General features: G+C 31.4%; 2 protein-coding genes across 6 annotated transcripts; both read right to left on the bottom strand.

The window, feature by feature from the left end:
* Positions 1-4,645: 4,645 nt before the first annotated feature.
* Positions 4,646-9,681, bottom strand: LOC100815033 (tobamovirus multiplication protein 2A). The gene is made up of 7 exons (XM_003539107.5): positions 9,462-9,681; positions 8,582-8,897; positions 7,547-7,646; positions 7,269-7,349; positions 7,073-7,177; positions 6,028-6,240; positions 4,646-5,122 (listed from the first exon to the last, which is right to left on the bottom strand). Exons 2-7 carry the CDS (start codon positions 8,824-8,826, stop codon positions 5,015-5,017), a joined length of 852 nt encoding a protein of 283 aa, XP_003539155.1. The 5' UTR covers positions 8,827-8,897; positions 9,462-9,681; the 3' UTR covers positions 4,646-5,014.
* Positions 9,682-14,629: 4,948 nt separating this feature from the next.
* Positions 14,630-21,285, bottom strand: LOC100784905 (two-component response regulator-like APRR2). 5 transcript variants are annotated; one of them, XM_006590540.4, is made up of 12 exons: positions 21,086-21,285; positions 20,190-20,393; positions 19,377-19,456; positions 18,899-18,965; positions 18,542-18,588; positions 18,347-18,424; positions 17,722-18,258; positions 16,778-16,918; positions 16,349-16,618; positions 16,183-16,251; positions 15,959-16,036; positions 14,630-15,534 (listed from the first exon to the last, which is right to left on the bottom strand). In XM_006590540.4, the coding sequence occupies exons 2-12, from the start codon at positions 20,317-20,319 to the stop codon at positions 15,325-15,327; spliced, it is 1,707 nt and encodes a 568-aa protein (XP_006590603.1). In that variant the 5' UTR covers positions 20,320-20,393; positions 21,086-21,285; the 3' UTR covers positions 14,630-15,324. The 5 variants fall into 5 exon arrangements, with proteins under 5 accessions (XP_006590603.1, XP_014619307.1, XP_003538769.1 ...); XM_014763821.3 differs by having other exon boundaries at positions 17,716-18,258; positions 20,190-20,350; positions 21,086-21,279; XM_003538721.5 differs by having other exon boundaries at positions 17,716-18,258; positions 21,086-21,273.
* Between the last annotated feature and the right edge of the window lie 1,709 nt (positions 21,286-22,994).

Genomic DNA, 22,994 nt, shown 5'->3' with positions numbered 1-22,994 from the left:
TCAAATATGTATATTTTTGTCAAAATCAATGATTTTAACCACACAAATAATATCTAGCGATAATGATTATTCGAGCATTTACACAATATTCTTATCTTTTTTATTTTAATTTTTTTATAACATTTTTCACTCTCCCTCTTTATTTTTTTATTGTTAATTTATTCTTTCTACCTTTTACACACACACACAAAAAAAATGTATATACCCCCCTTTTTTTTTTCATTTTCTGTATATCTACCGATCAAAGAGAAATAGAGAAAGTAGGGAAACGACGCATAAAGTTTGAAGATCAAAGCAAATGCCAAATAATCAATGAAAGCATGAAACAGAGCCATCGTCAATTACGTGCTTCTCAACTTGATGAGTATTGGACCCACGGATAATATTAATGGCATGCGCAAAATACAAATGAATAGGTTTCTTATTTAAAAAGGAGAAAGAGCTCATAAATTAAACTGCAAGTTTGAGAAAAGTTCGTTAAAATACATCTAAAGACAAATCTAAATTTTAAATTTATTTTCAATCCTACTATACGTATCCGGATTCAAGAGAAGAAATTGAGTTTGACTTCATATATAATATAGAAGTTTCTAAATATATGATTTTAATATGAACTTTTTAATAAAATTTGTTTTAACAATATATACATTATTTTTTTAAAAAAATTGGATCAACTTTTTATTTTATTATCTAAAAAAATCCAAATTAATTATTTTGTAATATTTTTTTTTATTTTGATGATTTACAGTTTATTCATTTTAAATTTGTACTCGGTTTTTTCAATTACGATTAGTGCTACTGGCACTTTCAAATTTGTTATAAGATGAACGCAATGAATTAAGTAAATAACTTTCCTCTTAAAACTAGACATTAATTAGTGGCTTATATATGAATCACGGGTAGATAAGGAAAAATGGAACTCGTGAGATGTAATATGTGATGTTATTGTGCAATAAGCAAAGTAGCATCGTAGTTGTCAAGTATAAGATAAGGACTTGTCATGTGACATTGTGGCTGGTGCACTTCCTTTTTCCTTTTTCCTTTTTCCTTTTTAAAATCTTAGTCCGTTTTAGTGATTGTAATTTGCTTCAAGTCATTCCTATAGAGTGCCCTGCAGCCAAAATAGAACAAAACGGAAAGAAACAAATTAAATTCGACTATAAATGTGTATATTGATAACCGACCAAGCTAGGTTAATCAATGACCTACAATACTCTATTTGAAAGCGGAAGCTACTGAGAGCGACGATGGCTTGATCAGTGCAGAGAAATGGGAAATCCAATTAAAATTTTCTTCACACAAAATAAATACCGTTTTTTAAATTAAAAATTAGGATTTCCCATTTCGAGCCTTTGTGATTGTTTAGATAAACTATTTCATAAATACTTTTAGGAGAAATAAATAAAAAAATGATTTTTTCCATGATTTAAAAACTATATTTTAGAGAAGTTAATACGGGAGAGATCTACAAATTAACTTGCATAAACTATTTTTTATTTTGTGAATTTAGGATACCCTTCACTCAAGAGCTAAAGACTAATTTACTGAGGTATTAAGATATATTTAAGAAACTAATCTCTTCTAATATATGAACTTTTCATACATTAAGAATTGAATTCTTGACCAATTGATCACATGCTTAAAAAATTAAATTATATATCAATCATGTCATACTATATTAGTATGTAAAGATTAATTTAAATTTATAAAGACATCCATTTCATTTTTATTCTTATTTTTTTCTTCTAATAGTATTTATAAAAAAAGTTTATCTAACAAACCCTTAACATGTATTTAGATTTACTTTTATAAAGTCGGATGAGCATCAAATTTAAAGTTACATATATCAAGACTCAAGTGGATCCAAACATGCACAGACTTTAAACATGCCTTCCAAGCCAAGGTCACTCTAATATTTATATATATCACTTGTCAAAATAATATTACTTATAGTCCCATAAAAAAACAAATATCTCATTAATTTATTAATATCAATATGAGTAGTTAAGTTAGTTAATTTTAATTAATAATATCATAAATTTAAATTTAAAAAATACACATAGAATGAATGATTTAAATAATAGTTGTATTTAATGATATTACTGTTTAAAAAAATTAATGGAATTACTTATAATTTAAGTAATAATTTTTTTATCAGTGTGACTTGTAGTGTTAATAGCATAACAAAATCACTGAATATATTATTATCGAAAATAAAATTTTATAAATTCCAAATTTTCAAATTTCAATCAATAAAAGAATTAAAAAATTAAAATCAAGGATTCTAAATCTAATATAACTTGGTTACCACGTGTGGGAGTTTATTAGATAGATATTACAATTTAGAACACTAAAAAAAATTATATGTAGCTTTTGAATATAACTTGTTCTGGTCAATTTACATTAGTCTATATACTTCTATATGTCATGAGTAAGATCTTTTCATTCAACTTCTCCTTATACAATTGACTTCTTTGATTGAAAGAGTGTTTAGTCAGAATATCAAGGATGTAGAGGGAAATTTTATATCTGTGTGGCTGCAATCGAATTGTTTTGGGGGAAATGTATAGGTTACTGTATCATTAAAACAGGACTGGCTATACAATTAGTGAATGCTTGACAATACATGAATCAAATCAAGATCTTTGCATAAACACAGCTCAACCTTGACAACATAATCAACCATCATTAGCAATATTAAACTTGACTCATTCTCAACTCTTCTCTATTTTTCCTTTTTTAAAATGTTGTCTTCCACTTGTTTATGTTTTTGGATGCTAGCTAGCAACCCATACATAAAGAATATCGGGATAAAAATATCCTCTGAAATAAATTTTAAATTATATAAAAAGCAACAAAAGATATATAAGACTATGAAAAATAAATTTGGAAGTGTTATTCAGCCAACCTGTCACTAATCAAAACCACGTGAAAGAAAAAATAAGGGGTCAACATCTTCACCGTTACACGCGCAATAAAAATTGAGCATATGTCCTCCTCTTACAAGGAAGAATCGCATAAAATGGATTAAAGAAACCTAAGAGAAAACCAGTAGACTAGCTAGAAAATAAATAGTATATTGCTACCATGTGATTCGTAGCTTGAGTTACGTGAGTGAGTCCATAAGGAGCATAATAAATATTGTATTATGCATGCCATGGACATATGATGCATGTTTCGTGCAAAAATTAATTAAAAAATTAAGTGATAACGTAAACATTCAGCATACTTGATAATTTCTCTATGAAGAGCAATTGTCTGTTTTGTGCATAAGATTCTTCTAGACGAACGCGGAAAGAGATGAGATGTTTAGAATAATAACGTTCCAGAGCCTCCTCAGACATATTTAATTAATTCATAATCCAAAATACTTATTTGGCGGCATAGGGCAGAACTTCTAAACTCAAACCAATTTGCTTCTACCTGGACATTCATTTTCGACCTCATATTATTATTACTATTTTCTTTTGGTACTTCTTTGTGTTTATTTTTCAATCTCATATATATAACGAAAGAAAAGTATACTTACCACTATTTTTTTTTTCATACTCACAATTCACACCTTCAAGAAAGAAACGGGAAATATTATTGAGACAACACAGCTAGCCCAAGTCTTTACCGTTACCACTCTTGGAGAACTAGTTGTTCCTTCAATAATTTAATAGATCAATCCATCCAATAAATTAAAAATTGTCCAGATTGTAATTCAATCACAGTTCACCTAGTCTCCTACAACTCGATCATATTGCATTGCAATGTAATTCAAGGCCAGTTTACTCCAAATTGTGCTGTTATAAAGCAGAAAATCCTTCACAGCAAAAAAAAAAAAGGCAGAAAATCAACAACCAACATGCGAACGTAAATATTTTTTTTTATTCTTTTTTCTGTAAAAAAAAAACTGTAACCATTTTTAGGGTTTTATCTACTGCATTTAAAGATAATCTTCGCAAAGTGAGATGAAAAGTTTCATGTCATATAAGAAAACCTAAGCAAGTGAGGTGTAATGTATCTCTAAAAAATCTCTTCTTTTTTTTTTGCTAAAAACAAAATATTCACACAGCCAAAAGTCATGAGACTAACTTGAGACTTAAAAATCACCAAAGTAAATTTTATCTCTCTCAATAAAATCTTCATACATGCAACCAGAAAATCAAACTCCTATCCACATGCTTAAAAAACTTAACTATCTATCAATATCAACGGTTCTAAACTTTGTTGGTTAAATGATCATAAGTTATTTTATGAGTAACTATGTACTAAAACAGAATTTAACTCAGTTAATTTAGTAAATACATACATTGTTATAAATTTCTTATATTTATCTTCAATTTTTACCAATAAAAAAAACTATACTACATTCTTTTTTAAAGCACCTCAATGTATAATTTTTTTTTAAAACGTCATCCTAAACAAGATATTTTTTTTTATCACCACACATAAAACAGCTATTCAGGTGGCATATTTGCAAATATCCCCTCATAAAATCACTAACCAAAAATAAACATTTACATTAATGCAACTTCTGAAAAGATTGGATTAACTTTTTTTGTCCTATAAAAGATACAATTTAACCCTTCAATTATAAAATATGTTCCTAGCCTTTCTCAAATAGACAATTCCAATTTTCTATAATTAAGGGACTAAATTGATGCTATTTTTTTAATATTAAAAGACTAAACTAATCAATGTTTTTAGAAAATTAAATTGATGGTGATAATGATGTAAATCAAGTTAATCTCAATCAGAACCTTTAAGGACTAAATCATAGTTTTCCCAACAAGCGAGTAATGACCACGGGCAAAACATGGGCCAAAGAAGACATTGGCTTTGAAGCAACAATATGGGGGCATCAACGACTTCACTACTCACTCCCCCTAACTATGAACATAAGCAACACCACAGTAAATTTTGACGTCTCAGCACAATACTGCACACTAACATGAAGATGGTGTTGGCCATGTCATAGAGTGAACCAGTACAGTGCGAGTTGTGTACACAAACTCAGCGAAAGAGATCACATTATAGCGCAGCGGCTCTTTTCTTCAGTTGGCTGTGAGTTTACTTGTTGGAACCTGTTAGACTCAGATGGGTTGTATGTAAATTCTGAAGTATCAAGCCCATACTGAATAACAACAATAATAGTGTTAGACAGTAAAAACCACATACAACACCATAATCAACTAACAAAACTAATAATAACGTGTGTATATGCATGTGTATTTTTCAATGAATCCTAGTAAAAACAATAAGAGATAGCTTAAAACAGGAAGACTAAATGAATAATTTGAAAACACTGATTGCTAACCAACAGAGTTTATTGAAACATGTCCTATGCAAAAGAGGTTTCCCGCTTTGCACTTTGTGTGACATCAGAAAAACATTAGATATACAGGTTTAGCCAATCTTTGAAGACATGAATTTAACAGAATGATGAAGATTGAAAACTTCATACATAGAATCACATGAAATTCTATAACAATGCTATTTTAATGCTTCAATATTCTTCTGAAAATGGAATAATATTATAATCAGAAAACTCTTTTAAAATTAAAATGCTTAACAAATTCATAGACCGAAAGAAACTTGTATATATAGATGATCAAAATTAAAGTTATTCCATAATCAAATGACCACTCAAAAAGTCATGTAAATTTATCTTTTAAACTTGATCATTCAAATTATATCCAATGATTAATATTCATACATTGTTTTCATTTCTTATAATATTAAATTACTATCACCTAAATAGCTCCTTTATATCTATGTATGTATGTATAAACATCCTGGGTAAAGATCATATCTATTGGCTCTTATGACCTCAACCCTGAGAAGCCAAATATCTGTGTTTGTATGGGGGAAAGGTTTGGCAACCACAAGGCTAAAAAGTCAGGATTGCACCAGACACACACAAGTATGGTACTATCCAGCACAATCCAGGATTACTCAAGTGTGTTAAGACAAAAGCCTCACATGAAAAAACGGCATAACAATATTAGATAAAGTCAACTAAAGAGAAAAGGATTGCACCTTCTCCCTCATCCGTGTACTCCATGCATCATTTCTGCTTGGACGCTGGTCAATTGTTCCAGCAACCGGTATCCCTGTTGCTGGGCCTGCTGGTAGTCTGTTGAGCAATGGCTGTTGTACTTGCTGCCTTGGATTAATGAACTCCTCATCACTATCATAATCTGCTGGCCTATTTGCAGCCCTAACAATAAGGGCTAACAGGAAAAGAAGGGCCTGCAATTTCATACACATTCCTTAGATATATGATAAGAATTCTACCAAATTTTATGTTCTACAAACATAATGATAGGAAAATTACATCACACACACGTATAAGGCTTTCATTATAATAGGCCCCTCCCCTCTTCTTCTGGTGGTAGGTAAGTGGGGATAGGATAAGACATTTTCAATAAGCTACTCAAGTACATTTGAGAACTAGAAGTAATATTGTATTATATCACAACAAACAAAGTGAGGCTTCTCACAGGCATATTGTTTGCAAAATTCCTGAATTTCAAAGTTGATTGTTACTTGACAAGCATATTTCAACCTTCTCAATCCGTGATATTTTCTCACTTTGTCTCTTCCAGGTTTCTCTTTCTCTGCTAAATATGTTGGTATCAAAACTGCATCTTCATTTTTTTGGGTCAAGAAATTAAGTCCCTAGATATACCCCTATCACTTCATTTCTCGTCAATAAAGAAAGGGGGAGATAGGGGGCAGGGGAATCCTATTGTTGAATGTCGATGACGAGTGACTCCCATGAAATTATTAACAGGATGGTGGTAATAATCAATTCATTTTCCTTGTCTTCCTGGTATCTAGATGTTCCTATCAAATATCAAATTATCAATAAAATAAACAGTGTATTCTCCTTATCAAGAGTTCAAGCATTCTCAATTTGTTATTGGTCCAATCTAGTTAAATCCTTTATAAAATGGATAGTTTGATTAGTGAATTATAATCCTAGAGACTATTTATCTGTGGGCACAAGCACAAAGACATATATGACTGCAAAACAATATAGCTTTCTTTCAATTGCCAATCATACAACTTCTTAGCTTACCTCAAAGATAACAATTCCAAGAGCAACCCATTTCATGATATTCCAATTCTCAATCAGAAATCCATATATCGCATCAAACTCTCCAGTTTTGTCAGTTGGTATTTGCTGAATTAAAATTATGAAATATAATTATAAGATGATATATACATCTTTCATTAATTTCAGATCACATATTACCACAGACAATTTTACTTACTTCTTTCCAGTTTTTGTCAAAGAATATAAAGGCTGCACATCCCAGCTCTACCAAGATCAATAATGCCACCAAAATTGAATACTTTATTGGCTTAAGGAACTTAATAACAATTCCTTTTATTAGTACGATTAATGCATATATATATGCACACACAGCTGCACATATACACAGGGAAAAAAGAGCATAAACAAATACTCATGTTTTCTTTGTATATGAGTGCAAATTTATGAGACCATGAAATATTTTTTACTGTAGCATAAGACATGCTAATAGGATACACAGCTCAGGCAGCATCCATTTCGTGCTGCAGCTCCAATACAACCAAAACAAGAAATAAGAAAGAGAACCACTCCAATACCAATAAATAAGTAAATAAACCTGCCAAAAAATGAAATAATGAATTAGAGTGAGATTGGTCTTTGTCCACTTCAAAAGTAATGAAATGTGTTGAGCATGTGCACTAACTGATTAGTGATGTACTATGAGTGAAAAATGGGGCAGTTTATCATATATAAATGTAATATATCAGTCATAACTCAAGAACGAACAAAATAATAGAAGAAATAAAAGGACAAAATACTACATGTGATATTTTATTGGTCATTTTCTTTTTCTCACACAAATAGATTAGTCAGTAAAAAAATACTACACCATAAAAAATAAAAGATAATTCAAATTCACATTTTGTGCACCATTCTAAAAAGTGCATAAATTTTATTGAAGTTTCTTTTCTTAGTCAATGGCAAGAATAATCAATGATGGACCAATTACGCCAATGAAAGGTCAAGCATGCTTAGCCTTCAACTTTACCTTTTGAAGCTCCAATTCTTTCATAACCACAAGTCCACAGTCTATTGACCAACCATTCCAAAAGTTTCACCTTGACAATCTCACTAAATGTCACCAAATTCAAACATAATGATATAGAAGTACACACTTAAAACTAGAGGTCATGCCTTAAAATCTAATTAAGAGGTCGATTCCAACTCCAAAGCCCTGTTATCTCTGGCATAAAGTACTGAATGCATTTTAACCATATTTTTTCTAAAGCAAGCTAAACTTGTTTTAACTTAACTATGCATTTCATACAATACTGATTATTACATGGTTATGAGTCATTCAAGCTAATTCCCCCCTACCCTTGGGAAAAAAAAAAGCTTTGTCAGCATGAATACAACCTGCAGCCAAACTAGATAACAGATAGCAAACTGATGCAGCAAATATAACCAAAAACTAAACCATTAGCTAGTTAAGAATAAACATAAATCAATCTATATGCCCCAAAAGTAGCAAGGAGAGAGCAGCATACATACCAAGCACGGGGCAAGTTATCAAAAAAGTCGTTGGATAGAGACACGGCCATAAGCACAGGCCGGCCAAGTTGAATCAGAGAAGAATCATCGCTTACAGGAGAAATTGCCGGCATGTTGTCATCATCTGAAGCTTTAGAGAATTCAACAAAAAGATAGATTCCATAGCCCACAATGGCAAGACCAGTGAGGGTCAATATGAAGTTAAAAAGCTTCAAAAGGCATTCCCAGCATCCCCTACATGCCATCTCTACCAATAACAGTACTTTAATCCCTCAACCACAATTCAAAAAGGAGACCAATGCCCTGTATATATTTTCTGCAGAAACAGACAGGCACATCTCTATAGTATCAGATAAGAAATAAATAGAAACTATAACATCAACGATAACACCTGCAGTTCAATTAGAATTTTAAGAGACATGATAACTTCAACTTCTCCGTTTACACTTTACTGTCTCAAAAAGACAGAAATTAATATGCATATTTGAATTTCAATTGAGAGAGCTCAAAAGTACTTCTACTCCCAAAATAACAATGTTTTCCTTCTTCATTTTGTGCACTGGAATTCAGAATTATGAATTAGAATTCGCAAAAGCAATTTCTCTAACTTTTATCCTAACATAACTTTAAATGTTTGATTTCCAAAAGACAAAAAAAGGAAAACCATTTCTAAAACGTAATAAATGCAAATTTATATCCGTAATTCCTTTTTTTCTGAAAAAAAATGCTGGCGTTGCTTAGAATGCAATTGAACCCTATACACAGTAAAGTGTAGTTCAGAAAATTAACAAGAGCTTCGGCTATTAATTAAACGAAAAATAAACAAACAAATAAATGACGAGTAGAGATGAGTGATTGGGTCTAAGCTGCCAGAACATACAGAAGAAATCGACGATTTCGGGTTGAAATTTGCCAAGGTTGGCTTTCCAACCTCTTCAGTTTGATGACAATTGTCCAAAATAGTAATTTAATTATTCCAAGTTTGGGAGACGCGCTGGGTGTCTTTGTGTTATAAAAAAATTCAAATTCTAAATCTGACACACAGCCACAAAGGATTTGATCCTATGGCTTAATAGTAGATTGGATAAATACTAACCATTGGACTACAAAGCTCATACGCCAAACATAAATATATCACTAATATTTAATAACAAAAATGACAGCAAGAATGAATAAGAGAAACAAAAAAATGACAAAATATAATAAATAATTTTAATAAAATTAAATGCATTTGTTAACCACATGTTTTTTTTTAAAAAAAATATTTGAACAACAATAAATGCTTAACTATTTAATATTTTTTTAAATGGAAAAATAATGATTATTAATTTTAAATAATAAAAATTATTTTAAAAATATTTGAATGTCTTTTTACTATATGAATAATATCATAGGGCCAAATTTGTTTATAAATATATATTTGGTAATTAAATTATTTTTAAAAAATTTTGAAATATAAAGGTTAGTTTAAATGGTGAAATATAATAAAAGAATTTTAACATAACTTGATTATTTAAGGCCTAACATAATTAAAATTATAGTTTTAGTGATTAATTTATTAATGTATTTTGATGAATATTATATTTATTAATCTTATTCTCAATAAATAAATATTTCAATTATTAATTATATAATCAATAATTTGATTGTAAAATTTTTGTTATTTTGAATTTAGCATTGGATGTTATAATATCTGAGATTTTAAAATATGCATGGCAAAGAATTATGAACCTTTAGGTACGCAATCGATCTTGTTATGACTTTGAAGGAGAATAATCGTTTGATTAAGTACGAATATTATTTTATTTTCTTAAACAAGAATGTATATACAATTATTTGTCCCGTACCTGTCTTTGTCTTATTATTCTTTTACATTTTATTTTTTTTAGAATATATAAATATATAACCCAAGAGTGTATTAATGGGGACCAATTTTTTTTACATAATTATTTAAATATTTTACTTCTAATAAATAATAAGTTTTAAAAAAATTCAATATTCAAAAACTACTAAAATTTTAAGCAATCATTAAATCAAAAAAATATTTTTCTTATATATTTTATTTTATTAATATTCTTTAATTTTAATTTTTTTTTCATCATTTTTATACAAAGGGAAACCCCTCGGATCTGTCCCTGTATATAAGCATATAATATAATGTAATATACATGTATATATATACATAAGATTTTTAAAAATATTATATATATATATATATATATATAAGAATTTATTTTTATATTTTCTAAAAAATTTAAAATACACATTGATTAGTTTTATAGTTAAATAATTTAAATTCTAATAATAATTTAATAAATAACATAAAATTATAAAAAATACTGTATGAATAATATCATAGGACCAAATTAGTTTATAAATATAAATTTATTTAATTAAATTATTTTTTTGGAAATTTTTAGTATAAAGATTACTTTAGTTGGTGAAATATACTAAAAGGATTTTAACATATCTTTATTATTAACATAAATAAAATTATAGTTTTAGTGATTAATTTATTTATGTATTTAGATGCATAATAGATTTCTAATATAATTTTCGATAAATAAACATTTCAGTTATTAGTTACAGAATCAATAATTTGATTGTAAAAGTGTTGTACTTATTTTTAATCTTATTTTCGATAAAAGTGTTGCACTATATATATATATATATATATATATATATATATATATATATATATATATATATATATATATATATATATATATTATAAAGTAATATATTGATTCTATCTTTAAATTAATTTATTCATGGTATCATAATTAAATTAATTATAATTTTTTATTGTACATATCATAATTATCATTAACAAAAGACAATTCGACTTTAGACTATTATCTATAATAAAAATACTTTTTCAATATTTCATATAATTCATATAAGTACATGCTAAGGAACTCAAATATTATTTATAGAAGACAATTAAGTTCAAGATCACTATTGACAACGAAGATCACAAATGCATTTTATTAAAAATATATTTATTAAAATTTATTTTTCAACAATATTATAAATTGAATGTTTTTAAATTCTCTTTTATTATATAAATATTCTTCAATTAGGAATGACAAAAAAAATACAAACCACATGAATCCACAAATATATATCTATGTACATGATTCTTTAAATGGTGACAGAAATATATATCTATGTACATGTCGTTACCTATTTTATTTAAAGGATTAATGTTAATTTTGGTTCATTAAATTTTATATTTGTTTCATTTTGCTACATTAAATTATAATTCATTTAATTTTGTACCTTTATATTATTGAAAGTTTCATTTTTGATATTTTTTCTTCTTCCATGCAAAATGTTAACACTCCCTCAACATTCAACTTTCAAAATAATCAATGTAAAGTAGCCGCGATTAGGGACCGCCATTATTTTTGTTTTTATTTTTAAAAAACAACTAACAAAAAATTCAACGTGACCTTTGCGATCCAAATCTTAGATTTTCAACAACTTTCCACAAACCCAAACAAATTATCAAAAAGCGCAGATCCAAATCCAGGGATCCAAAAGAATCCATCAAACCCCAAATCAACCAAAAGCCCCAAAGGCATCAAGGGAAAAAACCCTCACAACAAAAAATTTCAATCTTTGAGATAAATAAAGCAAATGGGTTAGAGAGATCCAATGATGGTCACGAAAGGGGGGGGGGGGGGGAATCCAATGATGATCATAGTGTTGGCTACGAAGCTCGTCGTGGCACCGTCGGCGTTGCATCAGGTCGCGAAGCAGCATCGCCGCCGCACCATCGTCCTCGCGGATTCGCACCAGTGTTACCAGTACTATGATGTAAACAAAGAATAAATAGCAAGATTGAGTGCAAAAGAGATACCTTATTGTTAAGGTTGAAGTTCAGGAGGGGAACGAAAAAAAAACATGGTTCAAATCAACCTAGTGACAATGGTCCACGATTTTTTGTGGACAGAAATAATCGTGGACCATTAATTTTTTCCTATGGCCTGTAATGATTTTTTTAACAGAATGGCCTGTAATGAAAATTAACAATGATTCAGTTAATAATTTAGTCAGCTTTCATTATTATGTTATTTTACTTTTTTTAGTTTAACAAAAGCTTTATAATACTATCTATATATAAAAATCATTTTTTAGAATATAAAAGCCGCCTATCAACTCCTAAACGTAAAAGTTGTTCATCATTTAAATCAATACTGCATGGCTGTTAATTATTAGGACTTAAGCTGTGGTTTTGACTCGAGTAGTTCCAACGCATGCGTGCATATACGTAAAATCAATACAACTATTAAAGCATGTTTGGAAACAATATTTTACCCTCATTTAACGTGAAAAACGTATTCACAGAAGAAGCTAGCTGTTGCTTCACGTTTTTTATCCTGTGGAATTTTTTTTTCCAAACACCCACTAATTGCAAGATCAAATTCCAAACAGAACTGTTATCCATCATGTATCGTATATGGACCCGGTGTCTAAACCGACAATACATGTAGTTGGGTTGCCATTGACCCATATAAGAATTACTATTAACCCCTACCAATTTTTAAAATCCTGGAGAAGACTATTTCATCCCTTAATTCAAATCCGCCACACCCTCTCTTTTTTTTTAAGTCAAATCAAATACACAATGAAAAGTGATTCTGCGTACAAAATTTGAAACGAAATCATGATTCTATCATTTTTTACATAGAATCACATTTCTGTTTTGTTTTTTTAATCAAAACAAATACACAATCCACGCACAATTTTTAGAATCACATTTCCATTTTATATCTTATTCGCACCCACTACACTACAATAGAAATGTGATTCCGTGGAAAGGGTATTTTTGGAAAACAAAAAGATTTCAACCACTTGTAGGAACCAATAGCAATGGAGTTGCGAGTTGGAACTCCCTTCTAATTTGGTGTATGGGCTATCAATTATCATTGGCCCACATAATTTGTGTGTAACAAGTAATACTGTTCATTTTGTTTGACCGTTAATTCAGCCGCAATAATTTTTCTTTCCGTTGACCCAAAAGAAACCTTTTTGTCCAAAATTATTTTCCATTTTTTAATGATGGATACCTATCTACTCATTATTAATAGATATTTTTATCATATTTTTCCATCAGTTGCAAATTCTCTTTCTATGCGTACGAAACATTTTCTGTTCTTTTAAGACCCAACTCTTTCATTTCAAAATTATAAGAATTATAGTTAAAAGAAAAAAAAATTATATAACTATATCGTTCGTTATTTTGTGGTGGAATTAAATGTTTAAATAGTTTAATTTAAAAATAATCAATTTTTCTAAAAACTCTTTTATTTAATTGATTAATGATGTCAATAAAGTTATTTTTTCCTGTTTTTTTTTTATGAAATTACAGCACTGGAGTCTAGATAATTATTACTTTATAAATGACGAATTAAAATAGATCCACGAATTAAGCGAAATAGTATCCAACTAGAATTTTACTCCAAACACAATTTTTTTCCGACAACGTTAAGCATTTGGCATTGTTATGTTTCACTAGCATATTCTTTTGAGAAAATAGATTATGTATGATCAGTGTAAAATAATCTTATAGCAAAGTAATCTTATATAATATTACTTTGTATTTAATTGAAATATTGACTGTCAATCTGTCATGCAATAATGAATTTTATACGATTGAAATTATGAATTTCTATAATAATTATTTTTAAAATTATATTTTAAATAAATTATAATTAATTGATAACAATAATACATCAACATTAAACTTATTTTAAAAAGAAAATAGTGATCATAAATTTAGCATGACACAGCACATAATCCAGTCCTGTAAGTAAAAAAAAAATTAGAAGAGGAATTCGTATTCTATTCTCTAAATTTGCAAAATCTTTTTTTGTTAGCATCAATCAAATATCGTAAATAAAATTGATCTCTAATCCAATAGAATTGAAAAACACCGGTTATCGATATCATAGGAAAAAAAATTCATAGCTTATGCCTCGTAGCTTAGAATTATTTTCAAAATAAATTGAGGAAAAACAAAGGGACAAACCCAAAGCGTGGTAAGTAGAAACATCTGAACAATGCACAAATTAAGTGTTGTTCTCAATGGTGAACTTAGCTGAGTGAACAAATTAAATTGGGAAAAGAACAAGTTAGCATCCACCAAAGCCAGGACTCATTTTTTATTCACAACATTATCCTAACTACCCTTTTTTCCATTATTAGACACCTCAACTAGGGGGCCCTACCCAACAACACCAACAGAACCGACATCCAATCCCTGTCATGCAATTTTTACGTGGACCCCAAAGTTGGTCACTTACAACCCAAAACCCCCCACCACCATTATTATCTTTCTTTTCAGCCACAACAAATGCGTGGCCAGTCCTCAGCTTCAACAAATGGTGCCATGCACTGCATTGAAACTTAACCTTTTTTTTAATGTTTTGTTTTGGCAAGTGGCCATGGAATAGGATCAATGTATTATTGTCCATTTGTGATGCATCATGGTGGTGTATGACCAGACCTGATGATATCATATCATATCAACCATCATCGCTCAACAGCTTAAGGAGAGACATCATGAGTGGTCGGTGTAGCGGCGGGGACCACCAGGCAAAGTAAAATGGTCCCAACTTCCAGCCAAATCTACCACTGTAGTTGCAACCTGGGAAGGAAATTTGAGAAACAAAATAATTACAAGAGTCAACAGGGCGTTGATATGTAACTGGCTGGCCCCATCATCAAAACCACTACTATGTGGGACCCGGTGGCGGGGTCGGTCGTACATCTCGACGGGGTTTAGGAGTAGAAGAACCCTTGTTGCCAAGAGGGATGCTGGGTATGCCTTGTTTGGAGAGTTCAGCCAACACACTATCCATGGAAGGAGGTTTGAGTCCTAAGGGCAATGGTAGCCATGGCTGGCTCATTGCTTCCTTCACTACCTTGTCTACCACCTCCTCTGCCTGCATGCATGCATGCATGGAACACACTATATGAGGAACACTTCATTGCATAATTTGGACCTTTTCACAAAAAGCCACCTTTTTTACGTGCAAAACTCAAACATTTGGCTAGTCCATTAAGAAATGGACAATTCAATTAGAACAAGCGAACAACCATGTGATACGATTGAGCACTCGAAGCACATTGATCTAAATTAAATACATGCATAATTAGACACAATTGGTTGTCTAGCACTCTATAAAAAGTATTTAGATAAATGGCTTTATACGACTGCTGTCATTTTAAGATACATGCTTGATACAAAATATTTGAGATATTTTCCCATCTACATACCTTGCTCGATATACAATTCTTATTATTTTTCAACTAGAGAAAAAAATTCATGACATGGTAGAAGGAACTGAAAGGAAAGTACTGCCTTACCGGATGATGCTCAAAGGAACTTCGTGGCATGCTGAATCTATAGTCAACTGCTTTAGGATTGTGCAATCCAGGTGTATTCTGTCATTTGATGAGAATATCTAATTAGCATCACTCTGGCAAATAATTTAGTTAACTAGTAAAGATAAATTATATAAATGTGGTTATATTAACATATAGAAATAGCATTGAAATTGAGTTCAATTGTTCAATTCGTAGATACTTACTTGATTGTAGGGAAAACAAGGAGCTTGAGGAGGTGGCACCAACGGGCATCCCCAAGCATCCACATGCACCTGAAACATCAAGTTAGTAAAAATTAAACTGCATCTACAATTTCTACCTAACAGACCACAAAGCAAACTGCATCAAGAATTCCGTCCGAATAGATACCCCCGGATAAGGCTTCCAGTGCCAACTTTCTGTAGGATGCCACATGGGATAACCAGGATGGCCCCAAATCTGTACACCGGCTGTTTGACTGCCAGGTTGTCCCCACATAGGATATATAGGAGCTGGAGAAAGGGTGTGATGTGAATGATATGGAGGGTATGCCATGATTGGTCTTTGCATATAATAGTTCCTTTGCATTGCATCCCCTTGATTATGCCATTTCCGATCTTCTTCCCTGGGTGCACTTTGTCTCTTGTGTATTCTATATTTCTGTTCAACATAAAGTTGTTACTAAGTCATACCTATCAGGACAAACGTAAATGGTTTATTTTTTGCTATCAGAAAGGTGTTGAAAATAAAAATAGTCATTCTACTGGCAGTTTTGGGATAGAAACTGATATATCTATAACCAGCAAGCAAAATAAGGACCTGAAGATGGCTTGCCACATTGTGCCTTGTCAAACCTTCCACTTTCATTATCTCCAATATTCTAGAAGGAATGGCTTGATCAATACCTAGTTGTTCGACAGCCTTTACAAATTTTTTATGCAGCTCAGGTGTCCAGTCTACCTGAAACCAAAACCAATAAAACCATGTAGCATAACTGTATTCAGATAATCATACTAGCAGATCATTTGTACAACCTTAAAAACAGTTATTTGGAAAAATAAGGATAAGAAACAAACAACACAAAAAGATACGATTTTACAGAAATATTTACTAAGACTCCTTGAGACCAGATCGAAGTCTTTCAGGTGAAATAACAGTTCATGGATAAGATGCACTTGAAATATATAAGAAGTTCTATAACTGCCCTTTTCAAGTTCAATAATTATTATGGATACGTAGATCATAAGATACAGATCCAAGCCTCAGAATTTTGCCCTAACCAGACAACACAGTCTATTTAAAACTGAATACAAGGAAAGGAGGTGATGATTAGAGCCATGCTGTTTTATCAAAAGCTATTTTAGTATGAAAGCCCATTGGAAGTGTCCTTCTAAGATTCACAATCATAGAGTAGTTAATATTTGACAATCCCATTATGAAATTTCGTTTACTCGCTTCATGATGATGGAGAGATGTCTGGTACAATGCTTTCATTAATAATTCAAATCATGAAGATACAACATGTAGGAAAACATTGACAGGTGAAACAAAATTTTGAAATAATTTGTACTTATATGGGCCAAACTAGTGCCATTGATATCAACTTTATGAGCATGCATTAGAAAATGGTACGGGGCAAGAAGGTGGGGAAAGGTAGTGTAAGTGTTAATGCTGGTACTTTGCAACTCAGGGAAAGAGGTTTACATCATATAGTTGTGTATATGATAAGAAGAACTAATAGTCATAATTCAGCTTACTTTCACCTTCTTCCGATTAGCTTTAATCTCACATGAATCATTAAGTACACCCGTTTTATTTGGAGATGTATTACCATCGGCATTGCTGAGAAACTTTTTATTATGTGGATTCAGTGAAACAGCGCTCTCACCCTTGGAAACATTGGCAAAATCATCTTCCTCCCTAATCAGAGTCTTATCAGGTTCCCTTGGCTGAGGAGAACTTTCGGCATTCAAATTCCCACATGAAGTTTCGACAGATTTACATTCCCTATCATGTTCCCCACTTTCTTTTTCTGTTGAGCAATTAGTCTGCTCATGGCAATCTCCATCATCCAGTAACCTTGTCCCCTGCTTTAATTGAGGGGTTGACGGAGCCGGATATTTATCACATACAGCAGACTGCTCATGGTCATTATCACTAAACCTCGACACATTCTCTAAATCAATTGAAATCCTACTTTTATCTTGTCCAATGTCTGTTTGGAGCTGCAGCATGGATTCTACAGATTCTTTGACAGGTTTTAGTGATTCAGAAAGGACATTTTCCCCAGAATTAAATGCCTGCTTGAAATTCAACCACATTAGAAACTACTTTGTTCATATTATTTTAATAATAAATGCCATCAGAATATTGCCAATGCCAACAAACCTTGTGAACAACATGCTGCCAAATATTCTTGAGCTTGTCCTCAGAGAGTGGTTTACTGAGAAACTCAACTGCACCAAGCTTAAAAAGGAAAATAGATCACTGATTAAAGAGGTATGCATCAACAATCAGGAGTATATATAATCAGATATTAACTCATATATGCATTAACTTGGGATGACTAAACCAAAAGCTTACCGCAATGCACTTCATCATGGTGTTCAGACACTGGTCCTTTGAAGTCACTACATGAAGAATTGTAAGTATCACTGGTTAGAAAATTTACAGCAAAGTAAAACAGCCTTAAAGTAACCTTTTTTCCTCATATTTCCAATGTCACATGCTACCTTGTAGATCATTTATCCATTTCAATTGTTTAAAGCTTCAAAAGGAGAGAGAGAAGTTGCCAAATTATATAAAACTAAAGCAAGCAACGATCACAAAACAAATACTACATTAAAATCAAATTGATCTTTTTCTGTTAGGAGAGGGGCAAGGGGGTCATAAAATTACAAGAATTTAAATCAGAAAAGTTACGCTTGGCTCTGTGCTTACTAATGGTAGGCAAGTCCTTTGCATTCTCAAGAAATTTGAAACCTCCAAGGCTACAGCTTGTACTCACCTACAGTTCAGATAGATGCACAAGGTTACAACAATTCACATCATCAAGGATAAATTACTAACATCTTTTTTTTTTATCTGCAAATTACTAACATTGTTAAAGAGATCAACTATAAGTACAAAGTGAGACAAAAAGTGCCAACATATTATTAAAAAAAAATGCATAAGGTGAAAAAAGTTTTCACTTATTATTAGCATTTTACAAATTACAAGATAAATGATTCCTCTGATGACAGTATGTTTTACATAGTAAAGTTTGGAAGCACCTAACTATAATCAATAGAACTATCAACTTCTTGATATTCACCTCATTTTAAACTAGCATACTAGACAACATCTATTTTTTTTCTGTTCAAATTCTACAACTAGAACATAACGATTTGTCACTTATACTGAAAACAAAGTTCATTACCTCCACTATGGCAACATGGAAGCCTTTAGGACTACTTGAGAGTGCTGACAAGGCTTCATTCTCGTCGTAGAAAGTGGAAACTGTACAGAAATTCTGAGGCTTACTTAACAAATTAAAGGAATAAAGATATAGAGAAAACAAGGAAGGGTCTAGTAGCAGATGAAAAGATAAAAGACTGCTGTAAATTTAAATGTATGAAAGTTAAATTATACTCAGGTTGGTTCTCGAGATTTAATTAATTATTTCAATTACATTTGGATTTGTGGAAACTTTAGTCTTCCATAATAAATTCCCATCTTATGCAGCCAACTAATTCGTATTCACTTGGAAATTAAAAGGCCATCAAAATCCAAATGCACCAAAAATAGAATAGATTCAGTAATTCAAAAAGTCAGATAGCTGGCCATTCTTTTATCCTTAATACCTTTAGAATTTGGACCACTTCCAGTTTTCAGAACTCTTAGGGGCATAGTCTAAAGCAAAAATGAAAAGTTATGCACCTTAAGAAACCATCTAAAGAAATACCACAAATGCTAACATCAAGCATCGAGAAAGGAGGGAAAAATCTTGAATTTTTTCTAGCCTCCAATAAAATAAAACCTCAGGCCACTATTTCCCAAAGAACCAAATAAGGGCTATCTAAAGAAGTGCCACTTCAGAAGATGCCATTCTACAAGATGGGGACCAACTTTACCCACTAATTAAGAAAAGTGGGATTAGCTAGGCCGTAATGTCAAGTGGATGAGGAAGTGAAACATACCAAAAATAAAAAAAATAAAAATTAAGAGGGAATCCAAAAACAAAATGTCTCACCCTTATAGTCCATGGCCTCAAGTTGTTCTCTTATCTCAGCAGCAGAACTACTATCTCCTTCAAGCAGAAGAACTCTAAGTCCCTTTGGGAAATCTTTCCATCCTTGTAAATCATTGGCAGTGCAAACCATAGCTGGTTTGGCATTCTTACTCGGTCCCCTACTGCAGCAACAGATCAATATTGCTCATCAACACCGAATCCCTTCTGCAAGATCCATGAGATCACAAGCTTGAATTTTCCACAGAACACAGAAAAACAAAGAAAAAAAGAGAAGCAGAAACTGCACAGAAGCTTAAACTTGTTCACATGGTAAAAAGCTTCCAAATGTGGAACACTAACATGACATCTAAACTCAGAAGTTAAACTTAAACCCAGAACAAGGTTCAGTTTGAGAGTCCCAAGTTCTGATCATTCATGAAACAACTCTTAAATAAATAAAAAAACAAAAAAAAAACAGAATATTGCTACTAATTTTTCCACCATGTTTCCTCAGAAAAAAGAAAATCAAAACTTGTACTCCATACCATAAACTGTAAAGATCTCATTTTCTAATGAAATGAAACCTTCACAGAACACTAACACAGACAAAGGCATGGGTGAGATGATTAAGACCTTCAACTACCACAGGAAAACTTGACAAGAAACAGAGTCAGGCTCAGACAGCAATGCAAAACCGTGAACCAACCCAGAAAAAGAAGCAAACAACCTCAAAGTGGCAAACATGACATGACATGCCATGCACATATTATAATACAAAAAAGGCAAAGAGAAAAAAAAACGAAAATAAAACCAACTCTCTTCTCCAAAACTGAACACATGAATCAAGGGAGAATCAGCATGCACATGAAAAGTGGTTCTTTTCAAAGCCTTTTATTTTATTGTTTCCTAGCTACTACCTTGGCTGAAAAGAAAATGCCCCCACCAAGTCTTCTGGCCAAAGTTGTGTTCTTTCTTTCTGCTGTTCTTATTCCATTGAAGACAAACAAAGCAACTAGAGTGAGTTAGGAGGTTTAACTACGGTCGTTGAAGGGTGTCTGTGACTACTGAACAGCTGTCATCGCTCCTTAATAAGAACCACGTAATAATATGCAGAAAAAAAGTCTTACAAGGCTCATTTCCAAATCTACCCTCATTTCTTACCATTTTTTTTTCTGTAAAATAATAAAAAAAAAAAAACATTAGATGTTGTTACCTATAATTTGAGTTTTTTTTTTTTTGGGTATGTTTCCTATAGTTTGAGTTGAAAATAAATGCATTGTCTTCTACTATATAAGATTTGAGTCTTCTTCTTTGTAATGAAATTTAATACTTTATTCTTGAATTTCTTACGCCAGAATAGTTTGTTCCTGTACAATGAATTTTGTCTATTTACCTCATTCTGTCTTGCATCATTACGACATATTCATTATTATATATAATTTCCTTTCATTTTCTAATAAAAGATGTATGTTAAAAGTGATTAAAAAAACATGATTTAAATATATTTTTGTTTCTAATATATATTTAATTTTTGTGTTTAATTTTTTATAAAAAAATTTCGTATTGCATTTAATATTTGAAATATTTTATTTTAAATCTGTATCGTAATGAGATATCCTTTAAATACTTGATCACATGATTCATGATTATTCAAAAATCATTAATATTTATTTTAAAATCAAATTTAAATTTAAATTTTCTTGACGATTTTAATCCGAAAATCAATTAAAGTAAAAAAACCCTTTGTCCCTCTATGAGCAATTCTCCGTCCCCTCCTCCCTTTCTTCTCTGTCTCAAATCTCTTCCTAAATCCAACACCTTGTCATCTTCAGCCGCAACAACTGCACACTCTTCTTCTCCGAGCCCCTTTTATCGTCATCAACCTCTCATCTCTTACCCTAAGCCATGCATGCTTCAACCCCCCTCAAGCTCTTCAATTCATTCCCTCTCTTCTTCAAATCTTCACCATTTCATTTTTACAAAGTTTCTCTCTCAATCCCATTACTATACACCCTCCAAAAATGCCTTATTCTTTCTATTCCCTCCCTCGCTCGCTCTCAATTAATTAAACATCATTAAGCTTATTCCTCTTAACTCCATTCCTCTGAATAGTACCACTGCAAAGTTGGTGCTTGTTCGTCTGAGAAGAAATTACAGGCCTCCTCGGCTCTAAGAAAATTATGCTCCTCCATCTTCACATACTGCGTCGTCGTCTGGTATTGTTTCTGGAACTGGAAACAATTGTTCATTCACGAAGAAGAAGGCGACGACAAAAGCCTCTCTCTGCCGGCAGGGATTGCTCCGGCTCCGGTGTCGGCGCCGAAGAGGTGTAGGGGTCGGAGACGCAATGGCAGAGGACAGGGAAAGAGTCGCGAAACCTACAACTCGGGATTCCACCGGTTGTTGGAGCAAATTTCGCAGATCGAGATCAACAGCCTCACAGATCGTTGTAGTTTTGGGGTGATTTTTTGAATTTACACCCAGGAGGAAGAAAGAAAGAGTAGACAACCAAGTGAAAGAGGAGAAGAAGAGAGGTGGAACTGGAGAGGAGAGAGAAAGAAAAATTATTTTTAATTTGATTGTAAAATAAATACAGATTTTTTTGAGTTGTCACAAATCTTAATATTAAATATTTAACTGATAGTCATTTAAATGATATAATAAAATTTAAAATAAAACTTTTTAAATATCATATAATAGAAAGAAAATTTATCAAAATCAAAATGCAAAAATGAGATATATATTAAGAATAAAAAAATATATTTAAGAAAAAAACATTTTACTCTTTGCAATTTGGTTTAAATACACTTTGTCAGTTTATGTTAT

Source organism: Glycine max, chromosome 11, assembly GCF_000004515.6.
Source record: "Glycine max cultivar Williams 82 chromosome 11, Glycine_max_v4.0, whole genome shotgun sequence".
NCBI lineage: Eukaryota > Viridiplantae > Streptophyta > Magnoliopsida > Fabales > Fabaceae > Glycine > Glycine max.
Note: the sequence above shows the minus strand (reverse complement) of the source record. Positions and strands in the feature narration are given on the sequence as shown.

Excerpts from the sequence above, each read along its gene's own strand:
- LOC100815033 (XM_003539107.5), bottom strand. The coding sequence starts at position 8,826 with ATGGCATGTAGGGGATGCTGGGAATGCCTTTTGAAGCTTTTTAACTTC. Across the intron at positions 6,241-7,072 it reads TTGGAATTGTTATCTTTGAG|GCCCTTCTTTTCCTGTTAGC; the intron begins GTAAGCTAAGAA and ends ATGAAATTGCAG. Across the intron at positions 5,123-6,027 it reads GTACACGGATGAGGGAGAAG|TATGGGCTTGATACTTCAGA; the intron begins GTGCAATCCTTT and ends GTTGTTATTCAG.
- LOC100784905 (XM_014763821.3), bottom strand. The coding sequence starts at position 20,319 with ATGGTTTGCACTGCCAATGATTTACAAGGATGGAAAGATTTCCCAAAG. Across the intron at positions 16,919-17,715 it reads CTAATCGGAAGAAGGTGAAA|GTAGACTGGACACCTGAGCT; the intron begins GTAAGCTGAATT and ends TTTTGGTTTCAG. Across the intron at positions 16,619-16,777 it reads ATGTGGCAAGCCATCTTCAG|AAATATAGAATACACAAGAG; the intron begins GTCCTTATTTTG and ends TATGTTGAACAG.